Source organism: Hirundo rustica, chromosome 5 (assembly GCF_015227805.2).
Source record: "Hirundo rustica isolate bHirRus1 chromosome 5, bHirRus1.pri.v3, whole genome shotgun sequence".
Lineage (NCBI taxonomy): Eukaryota > Metazoa > Chordata > Aves > Passeriformes > Hirundinidae > Hirundo > Hirundo rustica.
The window spans coordinates 72,569,284-72,579,032 of record NC_053454.1 but is presented as its reverse complement, the minus strand read 5'-3'; the positions used below and the strand labels follow the sequence as shown (position 1 = coordinate 72,579,032).

The 9,749-nt window shown below is 50.6% G+C and overlaps 1 protein-coding gene across 1 annotated transcript in view; it reads left to right on the top strand.

Annotated features, from left to right (window-relative positions):
* The first annotated feature begins 8,343 nt into the window (after positions 1-8,343).
* Positions 8,344-9,749, top strand: part of RNF150 (ring finger protein 150) — a 109,287-nt gene continuing 107,881 nt past the window's right edge. Inside the window, exon 1 of the mRNA XM_040064240.1 lies at positions 8,344-8,830. Within this exon, the coding sequence (XP_039920174.1) occupies positions 8,365-8,830 (466 nt within the window). The 5' untranslated portion in view covers positions 8,344-8,364. The remainder of the gene's footprint in view (positions 8,831-9,749) is intronic.

Genomic DNA, 9,749 nt, shown 5'->3' with positions numbered 1-9,749 from the left:
TGGGAACACCATAAATTGTGCTTAATGTGCCACAGCATTTTGGCCATAACCTACAGATATGGAAGTCTGGAAGTACAGAGCTTGTAAAACTCCCTCTGACAGCACCATCTGGTGTCTTCCAATAATGCTATTGGTGCTATTTTTAGGGGAAGGGAAGAAATATCCTGACAACCTTTAAAGGTAAATTTGGGTGTAGACAAAGGGGATTTCCTGGATCATCTAGTCCAAACCTCGCTATTGCATGCCATCATTTGATAATTCCTTTGCATCAGTTTATCACGTTTTCTTTAATTCCAGTTAGGCAATGAGAAAATTTCACAGTTCTGTAAATTAAAACCATTCCTCTTTTTATTTTCTTTTGTATCCATTTACACATGATCAGCCTGCAGTCTTTTTCTTGAGGGCCAAATCCTAAATTGCTGTTTTCCTGATACACCAACAGAGACCATCAAATCCTGTTCTGTTTTCCCCTTGCTGCCAAGCTTTTAACTTTCTCATAAATAATTCTTTACTCCCTCAGTCTCCTAGGTGCCCTTTCCTGCATCTTCTACGAGGGCAGCTCCAGGTGAGGCCTCACATGGAAAGGTTTGTGTGCCCCCCATCAGTGCTGATCCTCTCTGCTGATGCACTTCAGGGCCTCATTTGAAGGGGGGTGGGTGTTAATGGCATCTTTGTGACACTGTAGCCCTCACGAACCAGTATCCCAACCAAGAAGCTCCCACTTAAGAGCAGAAATATGTGTTTTCAGTCTGTAAATTCAGGACCTGGCATTATGCACTATTGAATTTCATCACATCTCTCTCGGCTGGATCGATCAAGTTTTCCTGTATTCCATACATGCCTTTCTCTCTATTGCCAATGGCACCTTATAGCACGTTGTCAATTAATTTCCCATTTTGTTTGTATGCGCAGTGGTCATTTATGATCCTGTGAACGGTGATCAATCCCACGAACCTCTCTTGGGAAATCTCTTTTAGTAACCTCACCCATCTGTTCTTAGGAGAACATATTACTGTCTTCCATTTGGCCAAGCATCTGTGACACTGTTTAAATCCTCTGTTTAAGGTCATCAGCAAGGTGTCCTAGTACAGAATGCCCAATTAATTCAGGTATATGCTTCCTGTCTCTCAGGCAAGACCAGGAATCTCTGCGTATGTTTGAACCGCCCCAAAAAATCCTTCCCACCATTACCCTGGATCCGACTATTTCTCATGAATGCATTCAGAGGCTTGTTGGTCACTGCCCAAGGAGCGAGATGCAGGATGTCTGTTGAGCAAATAATTTTGTCCGTGTGACTCCTGTCTGCTCTACAGCATGTTCACCGGTGTGTTTCAACTAAAACAGTGCAAAGCAGGATTCTGCCACTAATTTGAAAACTGCAGTGAGGTTTATTACGTATTATCCAAAATAGACAGTGGGGGGGAGTTCTGCACAGAGACTCAACTCTGTGTTTCTTTCAGGCATTAGAGAATGGCACGAAGCTGGCAACCTCTGCTTCCAAGATGTATTGTACCACAGAGGTTATGAGCCAGCCAACAAGCACTTAGCATGACTCTCTTTGCTGCAGACCATAAGAACTTCCAGCATGATCATCTCTAATCACACATTTCTCTGCAGCTTCTGCAGCAGCTTCTACTCATTACGCAGTCTTGATTAATAAATTTCCAATCTGTCTGTTTTTTAAGAAAGACTCTCTTTTGTTGGTTACAGTTTGGTTTAGGTTCTTCACAACACTTCCCCTGAAGATGATTAAAGCACTAAAAACTGACACCATTTTGGAGCTGTGTGTTAAGATACTCTGCCTCAGCAGGACTGTGCTTCACTCTCTGTGTGTCTGTCAGCACCAGAGCAGCGAGCACAGATGCAGAAATACAAATTTGAGCACCATTCCCCAGTTAAGCCAAGTGCTGTATCCAGTCGGTCAGGGTGACTCTTTAAGGGAACTCTTAGTAGTTCCCTCATTTTCCCTCGTGCTGTGGGCGATGTTAAGCTTAATAACAAGCCTGGGGGTTCCTGCTCAGCCTCTGATATTTTTGATTACACATGCTCTGCCTTAGAGGGAGACAAGTGGGGGAGGAGCAGAACATAATGTGAGAACTTATAGTCAAGTTCCTCCTGTCCTGTAGGAGAAACCACCTGGCCAGGATGGCAGCAAGTGCCACCTTGGCTGCCCTGCACAACTGGGGCTGGGCTGTGCCTGTGAGACATTTAAACACCTCCCCTTATAGGAGAGCAAGGGAAAGAACCTAATAACGGGGGGAAACTAATGTTCTGATATTTTTACATTGCAAGGGCTGAATGAGCCTCTAGACGAGATTAATGAGAAATGTAGAAAATGCAGAAAGTTTAAGGGAGCTGAATGAGCTGTCACGAAGAGAAATTGCAGAAAGGTGACTCTTTCTTTCAAAATATTTTTAGGAAGCTATAATTGTATAAGGAACAGGCAGAAAGGGGTTCATCAGTAGCCATCTCCTGGGGTGTTGCACTTTACAAAAAAAAAAAAAAAAAATCTCTAATGAAAGCAGCAGACACTAAACAAATATGATGAAACACAGCAGGTTTTGCCTTTGGGACACAGGGAGCATTATCTCACCATGAAAACTTAATAGAGATCAAAGGAAGTAAGGCTCCTTTGGACTATTTTCATAGTTTTTAAATTAAAATGCCACTTTCCCTATAAATTCTACTGAACTTTTCCTACAGCTCCTGTGAGCAGTTTATTTTGGCTGTCACACAGATCATTTTCTGTCTGGGACTTCACTCAGAAACTTTCTTTAGAGTGTCAAAGTGTTCTTAAGAACATTTCAAGCTTACCTCAGTAACTGAAACCAGAACTACAGCAACTGTAGTGATTCAGAACATGTTAAGTAGAACGAAGCAGTGTCCCAGTCTTAGGCAGGATTCTGGAATGAAGTGACAGGTAATGGAGCTATTAGCATATGAATGGGAAGATGGATGGGGTATTATCAATGTCACTTGGGATAAGAGAAGACGTATCGCTCAATTGTCTCTCGAAATGGACTGACACAGCGGGGTTTGTGACTCCAAGCACAGTATTGGCAGCACATGCCTGAGGGGATGCTATCGCTTTGTCCATGGTCTCCCGGTGTTGACATCTCTTCTGCTCTTCTCCAGCTGTAGAAAAGGATCGATTTCAGTTTCATAGCCGGGGAAGGCACAAGAACTTCTTTTCCTGAGCACTTGCAGAGAGATCGTATTTCGGTCAGCTTTCGTGCTGTCCGTCAGCATCAAGAAGTCTTCAGGCTGCACTGAAGTTAGCACTAAGCCAAGTGTCTCCAGTCACCCCCGAGGCACAGGGAACTGACCCCAACCTCCTGAGAGGAGAGAGGAGGGACTTCTCACTCCCCCGTGCTGTGTATTTTCCCTAAGTTTGCTTTTGCCTGTGCCTCGTTCAGCACAGAGTGAGTGACCTTTGGGACTGTCTAGGTCCTGTATGCACTAAGGTGTCAAGTTTGCACACTCTGCATTGCTTCCTGGCTGATCTTCCCTCGAGTGCTAAAGGGAGCCAGTGCACCTACTAGAGGCTTTTTCAATATCCTGCAATGCCACCTTCAGTATTCTTCCAGATAAAGACTCCTAAATTCCAGGTAAATCTGATTCCACTTCGGCAGAATTTAGGCAGCCTGGTATTTTAAAGTCTGATTTTTAAAGCTTTTGCCGTTTTACCTCTTGGCAATGAGTGCCAAGAGCCAAGAAGCTCAGACAGAAGTCCACAAAATGCTATGGGATTCTGTAACAGAAGGGATTCCTCACCTTTTACTAGAGAAATTTCGGCCATTTCCTTTGAAATCATTTGGGGTTTGGTACAGACACACAGTCCAGCACAACGTAAGCATAGCAATTACCTTTTAAACAAAAGAGGGTATAAACCAACAAATATTACTTCATGAAAGGGCAAAGTGTTGTGGCATGTGCCAGAGGTAGTCATGCTGTGAATTTCAATGTGTCCTTTGCTCACTATCAGCTGTTGCCTAAATCCAGCTCCTGATTTTCTATAGATCCAGAATCTGAAGCTGGAGCTCCCCACATGCCACTTCTCTTCTGCTTATTAACCCTATTTCACACACTCAAGTTTGAATATGATGGTCTTGTAGCTTTCTGCAAGGTATAGTTCAGATGGAATTATTGTCACTTCAGAAACACAGAAAACGGGGAGGAGAATTTGTAATATGTTGTTAAAGTCATACATAACATCCAAAATCCAGAGCTACACCCCTCATCCCAATGTTACTGACGCCGTAAAATTATTTTGAGTAGTATATAAAAGTAGAGACTGTGCTTTTCACTTTAACTGGGGCAATGAGGTTTGGGACAATGCCTTGTACGCTTCTATGGGTTTGGGGTTTTTTGAAGGAGGGAACGTAGGGTAGGGTGGTAGCAAACATCTTGCTGGCAGGAGAAGAAACATTTACAGCTGTCCTTGAAAGCATGGTGTTCTTGTGCCAGGAGCAGAACTGAGCTCTGGGGAAGGTATTTCTGTGAACAGAAACAACACGGGAAGAACCACTGTCAGCTGTGACACCACTCAGCAACAAAAGTAATCAAGTATTCTGCTTGCTTTATTCGGGAGTGTTTGCAAGGTGAGAAGTGACCACTAGATTATAAATGAATTGTGAAGAATTTCACATCTTGCACTTGAAGCATGTTTTCGATCGTTGTTTGTTGGTTTAATTTGAATATAAGAGCAGATTGTCTTTCACTTCCGAATTTTCTCCAGTAGAGAGGTACTGTTTAATCAGCTATTTTTGCTCTGAGCTGCACTCAGTCTAGTTTAAACTTTGGTTCCTGTTATGTTTTATCCTCTAGCTTAAAAAGCCCATTAGTACCTGCTGTTACATCCCTGTGATGGTACTTACACAATGTAATCACATCAACTCTTTTCTTGAAAAGCTGAATAGATTGGGCACCTGAAGTCTCTCCCTGGAGAGGAACTGCTTCAAATTATTTTTAGGGATCTTTTCTTAACCTTCTCAAGGTTCTCAATGTCTTTTTTTTTTTTTAAATGCAGATACCAAACCGGGCAGCTTTAAACATTTGTCTCACTGGTGTTTCAAGCAGAGCAAAAATCTGTCATTTCCTACTCATTGCTCCTCTGAAACATCCAGGGATAGGTGTATCCTCTTTGGGCCCCTTTTCCCTAGGAATATAGGACAATTCTTTCCCACTCTGAGCCCCACATCCTACCTGTGTGCAGAGTAAACCACACATGGCTCCAGAGCGGCTGGCACTTTGTCACCTGGAGATGTGTTTTTACATTCAGCTCTATTAAAGCACATTCTGTTTCAGCTAAGTTCATCTTATCTGGTCCCTAATAGGTCACGGTGTAATGAGAATGTCATGTATGACTGGATAGCACACTTGTCAAAAACCTGTACGGACGTGGCTGTGTAACTTCACTAAGCGCACTGAGAACTTCCTCACAAAAACACGGATCGCGTTTGCTTGGCAGCAACGCCACTTCCCATAAAAACACTTTGTCCTTACGCTGGATTTTTTTTTATCTCTTTTTTTTTTTTTTTTTTTTTTTTTTTTTTTTTTTGAGTTGGTTAATGTCAGTCTAATCAGCCTGAAACTAACTGGGCACCATAATTAGTTTTTCTGGACGTTATCAGGAAACTGAACACTAAGTCTTTCAAGGTTTTCCTGTTATGACAAGACTTACTTGAAGTAGTGTCAGAGAGATGGTTACTCTCTCAGTCCTCCTGTCCATTCTTTTGGTATTTTATTGGTATGTGTGCCATTTTTCTGGGTCTGCTGATTTTCATATGTCCTTAGGAGATGCTTCTTCTGAGTCCATAATCTAGCAAACATGTCTTCCCTTCCTTTCCAAATACAATCCTGGAGTACTTATTAATAATAGGTGTATTTTTTTAGCCTGCTCTTCTCATAATACCCCTTACACTTCTAAACATACAAATGCTTTATTGCCCATAGCCCTTCCAGGCATGGATTTTCTCCTTAGGGCTTTTGCTTCCCTGATGAAATCTCAACACTTTCTAATTCATGTTGATTGCCATCTACTTGGCATTTCAACCTTAGTTCTAAGTGGTATTTTTTCCTCTCATTTGCTGACTATGCTTTTTCGAGAATGGGCTTTCAAGGAAAGTTTTCCTCTTGCTTAATGGTAGACTTCTTGGTAAATCACCATATTTTCCTGTGAACAACTGTGTTTTATTCACATTTTTCTCCCAAATGCACTTTTTTCAGCTTTAGGGAATTAACTTTTTCGAAGCAGCATGCATGTGTGTAAAACATGGTCAAGGTTTGTTTGCTTGGATCATGGGCGGCTATGAATATAATCTGGAAAGAGGCAAATGTTGACACGAGTGAGACACTCAGGCACTCGCTGAAAGAAAGTGAATGGTATTTCCAGCAGCAGATTTTGCTATCAGGGGCTACAACAGGCACTACCGATAAATCTTGTGAGACATTCTTTTGTTACTGAACATAGTGATGGGAAAGTGGCGTTTTGGCCATCAGTTGCACTAGTACAGACAGACATAGAGTCCAGCTATGTGTTTTGATCCTTTTGAAAGGTATCAATCATGGCCAGAATTCTTTTGGGGTGTTTGATACACTAAAAATCCCAAAGTCTGGGCTTTCACCGAACCTAAATTAAACACCTCGTTTGACTGCCTCTAGGGAGCAGCTGCATCATTCTTTGAGGCTTTCAGTCACACCTGATTTTAGTAAACTCGCCTGTCCTTCCCGTTCCCGGAAGGTGCAGCCGGGCACGTATTCGGTGTGCATTTAAAAACCTCTGAGCGGCGCGCCACCGTTCCACTGTAACGCTGACATCTGTCAACTTACAAAGACATTTGTCAGTTTCTTAGCGTCTCCCGCAGCAGTCGGGAGAAGTGGGAAAACCAGAGCAAAGCTGAAGTTGGAGCGGGCGCTCGGCGGTGCCGGGCTGCGCTCCCGGGAGCTGCCCGGATCCCGGCACGGGCGGCCCTGGCACCGGCCCTGGCACCGGCCCCGGGCTGCCGCCAGGTGGCGCCGCCGCCACGCGCCCTGGCACCGCCGCTTCCCCTCGGCCGGGAGCCCCTCAGGGGCCGGGCAGCGCAGCCCCTCTGCCAGGAGCCCATGCCCCAGGAGCCCCTCAGGGGCCGGGCAGCGCAGCCACTCTGCCAGGAGCCCATGCCCCAGGAGCCCCTCAGGGGCCGGGCAGCGCAGTCCCTCTGCCAGGAGCCCCTCAGGGGCCGGGCAGCGCAGTCCCTCTGCCAGGAGCCCCTCAGGGGCCGGGCAGCGCAGTCCCTCTGCCAGGAGCCCCTCAGGGGCCGGGCAGCGCAGCCCCTCTGCCAGGAGCCCCTCAGGGGCCGGGCAGCGCAGCCCCTCTGCCAGGAGCCCCTCAGGGGCCGGGCAGCGCAGCCCCTCTGCCAGGAGCCCATTCCTCAGGAGCCCATTCCCCAGGAGCCCCTCAGGGGCCGGGCAGCGCAGTCCCTCTGCCAGGAGCCCCTCAGGGGCCGGGCAGCGCAGTCCCTCTGCCAGGAGCCCCTCAGGGGCCGGGCAGCGCAGCCCCTCTGCCAGGAGCCCCTCAGGGGCCGGGCAGCGCAGTCCCTCTGCCAGGAGCCCCTCAGGGGCTGGGCAGCGCAGCCCCTCTGCCAGGAGCCCATTCCCCAGGAGCCCCTCAGGGGCCGGGCAGCGCAGCCCCTCTGCCATGAGCCCATTCCCCAGGAGCCCCTCAGGGGCCGGGCAGCGCAGCCCCTCTGCCAGGAGCCCCTCAGGGGTCGGGCAGCGCAGCCCCTCTGCCAGGAGCCCATTCCCCAGGAGCCCCTCAGGGGCCGGGCAGCGCAGTCCCTCTGCCAGGAGCCGCTCAGGGGCCGGGCAGCGCAGCCCCTCTGCCAGGAGCCCATTCCTCGGGAGCCCCTCAGGGGCCGGGCAGCGCAGCCCCTCGGCCGGCGGCCCCTCCATCGGGAGCCCCCTCCCTCAGGGGCCGGCAGCGCGTCCATGGTGCCGGGCCGGGGCCGAGCCCGCAGCGGGAACTGCGCCGCCGTGTGCGCGTCTGGAGCTCCCCCCGCGCCGCGCCGCGCCGCCCCCTCCGCGCTCTTTCCCGGCCGCGCTGCCAGCGGCGGGGGAGGCAGCTGCGCGGGCAGGGCGAGGGAGGGGAGGAAGGGGCAGGAGGGAGGAGGGAGAGGGGAAGGCGGAGACGGGGCCAGCCCGAGGAAATCAAACGGCCCCGACATGAATTAGGCAGCGGCCGCGGAGGGGAGGGCCCCCTCCCCCGCTCGCTCGCTCGCAGGTCCCGCTCGGCGCCGGCGGGAGCAGCGCCGCCCCGCTCGGAGCGGCGGCTCGGGGCGCGCACGCACACACGGAGCGGCGGCGGCCGGGCGGGGGGGCCGGCAGATGAAGATGGCAATGTCTGTGATCCAAGCGTGCCGCAGCCTGGCGCTCTCAACATGGCTGCTGTCCTTTTGTTTCGTGCATCTGCTGTGCCTGGACTTCACCGTGGCCGAGAAGGAGGAGTGGTACACGGCCTTCGTCAACATCACCTACGCCGACCCGGCGGCCGGCAGCGCCGAGCTCCGCAGCGAGAAGAGCGAGTGCGGGCGCTACGGCGAGCAGTCGCCCAAGCAGGACGCCCGCGGGCAGGTGGCCCTCTCCGCCTCGCCCTTCGACATGTACGCCTGCGACCCCGGCACCCGCTTCAACGCCCCGGCGCCGGGCAAGAGCTGGGTGGCCCTGATCCCGCGGGGAAACTGCACCTACAAGGACAAGATCCGCCACGCCGCCGCCCAGAACGCCTCGGCCGTCGTCATCTATAACGTGGGCTCCAGCAACGCCAACGAGACCATCACCATGCCGCACGCAGGTGAGCCGCGCCGCCCCCGGGGGTGTGCCGGGGGGGCAGCGGACGGAGCTCCTCTGCCAGCCCGCCCTGCCGTCCCGCAGCCTGGGGGTGGGAGCCGCTGCGGGACGCTCCTCGCACCTCCGGCCGGGGAGCAGCGTGGGCACGGGGCGTCGCTGGGTGCCCATCGTGGGGGCCGCGGAGCTCCTCTCCGTGCTGCCACGGCAAAGGGTGGATGTGCTGCCAGCAGATCCGTAGCGATGCCCGCCGGTGCCCCGGGGATGAAAAGTTTGGGGCGTGTAAAGTTTGGGTGTAGTCAGAGGAGTGGGACCCATTCCAGAGCTGGTTTCACCGTGGGGCGCCGGTGTTTGGTTGCTTCCCGAGGGTCCTCGGGCAGGTGCGCCTGGGGTGGAGTGTGATTGAGAGCTTCGGAAGAGGAGAAGTTGTGGTGGTGTGCTGCAGGCTTATCAGGAGGTGTAATAAAGTAGAGAACACGGTGTCCACAGTCCTGGCTGCGATAGCGTAAAAGCTGCGAGACGGAGTAGGAATGTCGAGTGTCTGATTTGGTGAGAATATGAGATACGTTCTCCAGGACTGGGATGGGGGGGGAGTGTTTCTCTCGCGGGTGAGCACTCTGGTGGAGTTTGTGCTTGCAGTCGGCTCATGGGTGGTCGGGTCCCAACATGTGCTCGTCAGCGAGAACCCAGTCAAAACCCAGTCATTCAAAATAGCCTAAACCCTGGCTTATGTCCGCGAAAAAAATCCCCCACTGTTTCTGTACCAGTGCTTGAGCTGAATTAATGTCTTAAAAGCAGTTCACCAGATTTATATTTAGGGACAATGCCTTCTGCCAGGGGTCACTTGTCTTTTATACCAGCTGCCTATGCCATGGAGATAAAATGCCACCTATTGTGAAATCTCAGTTTGGTTTCCATCCAGTAAC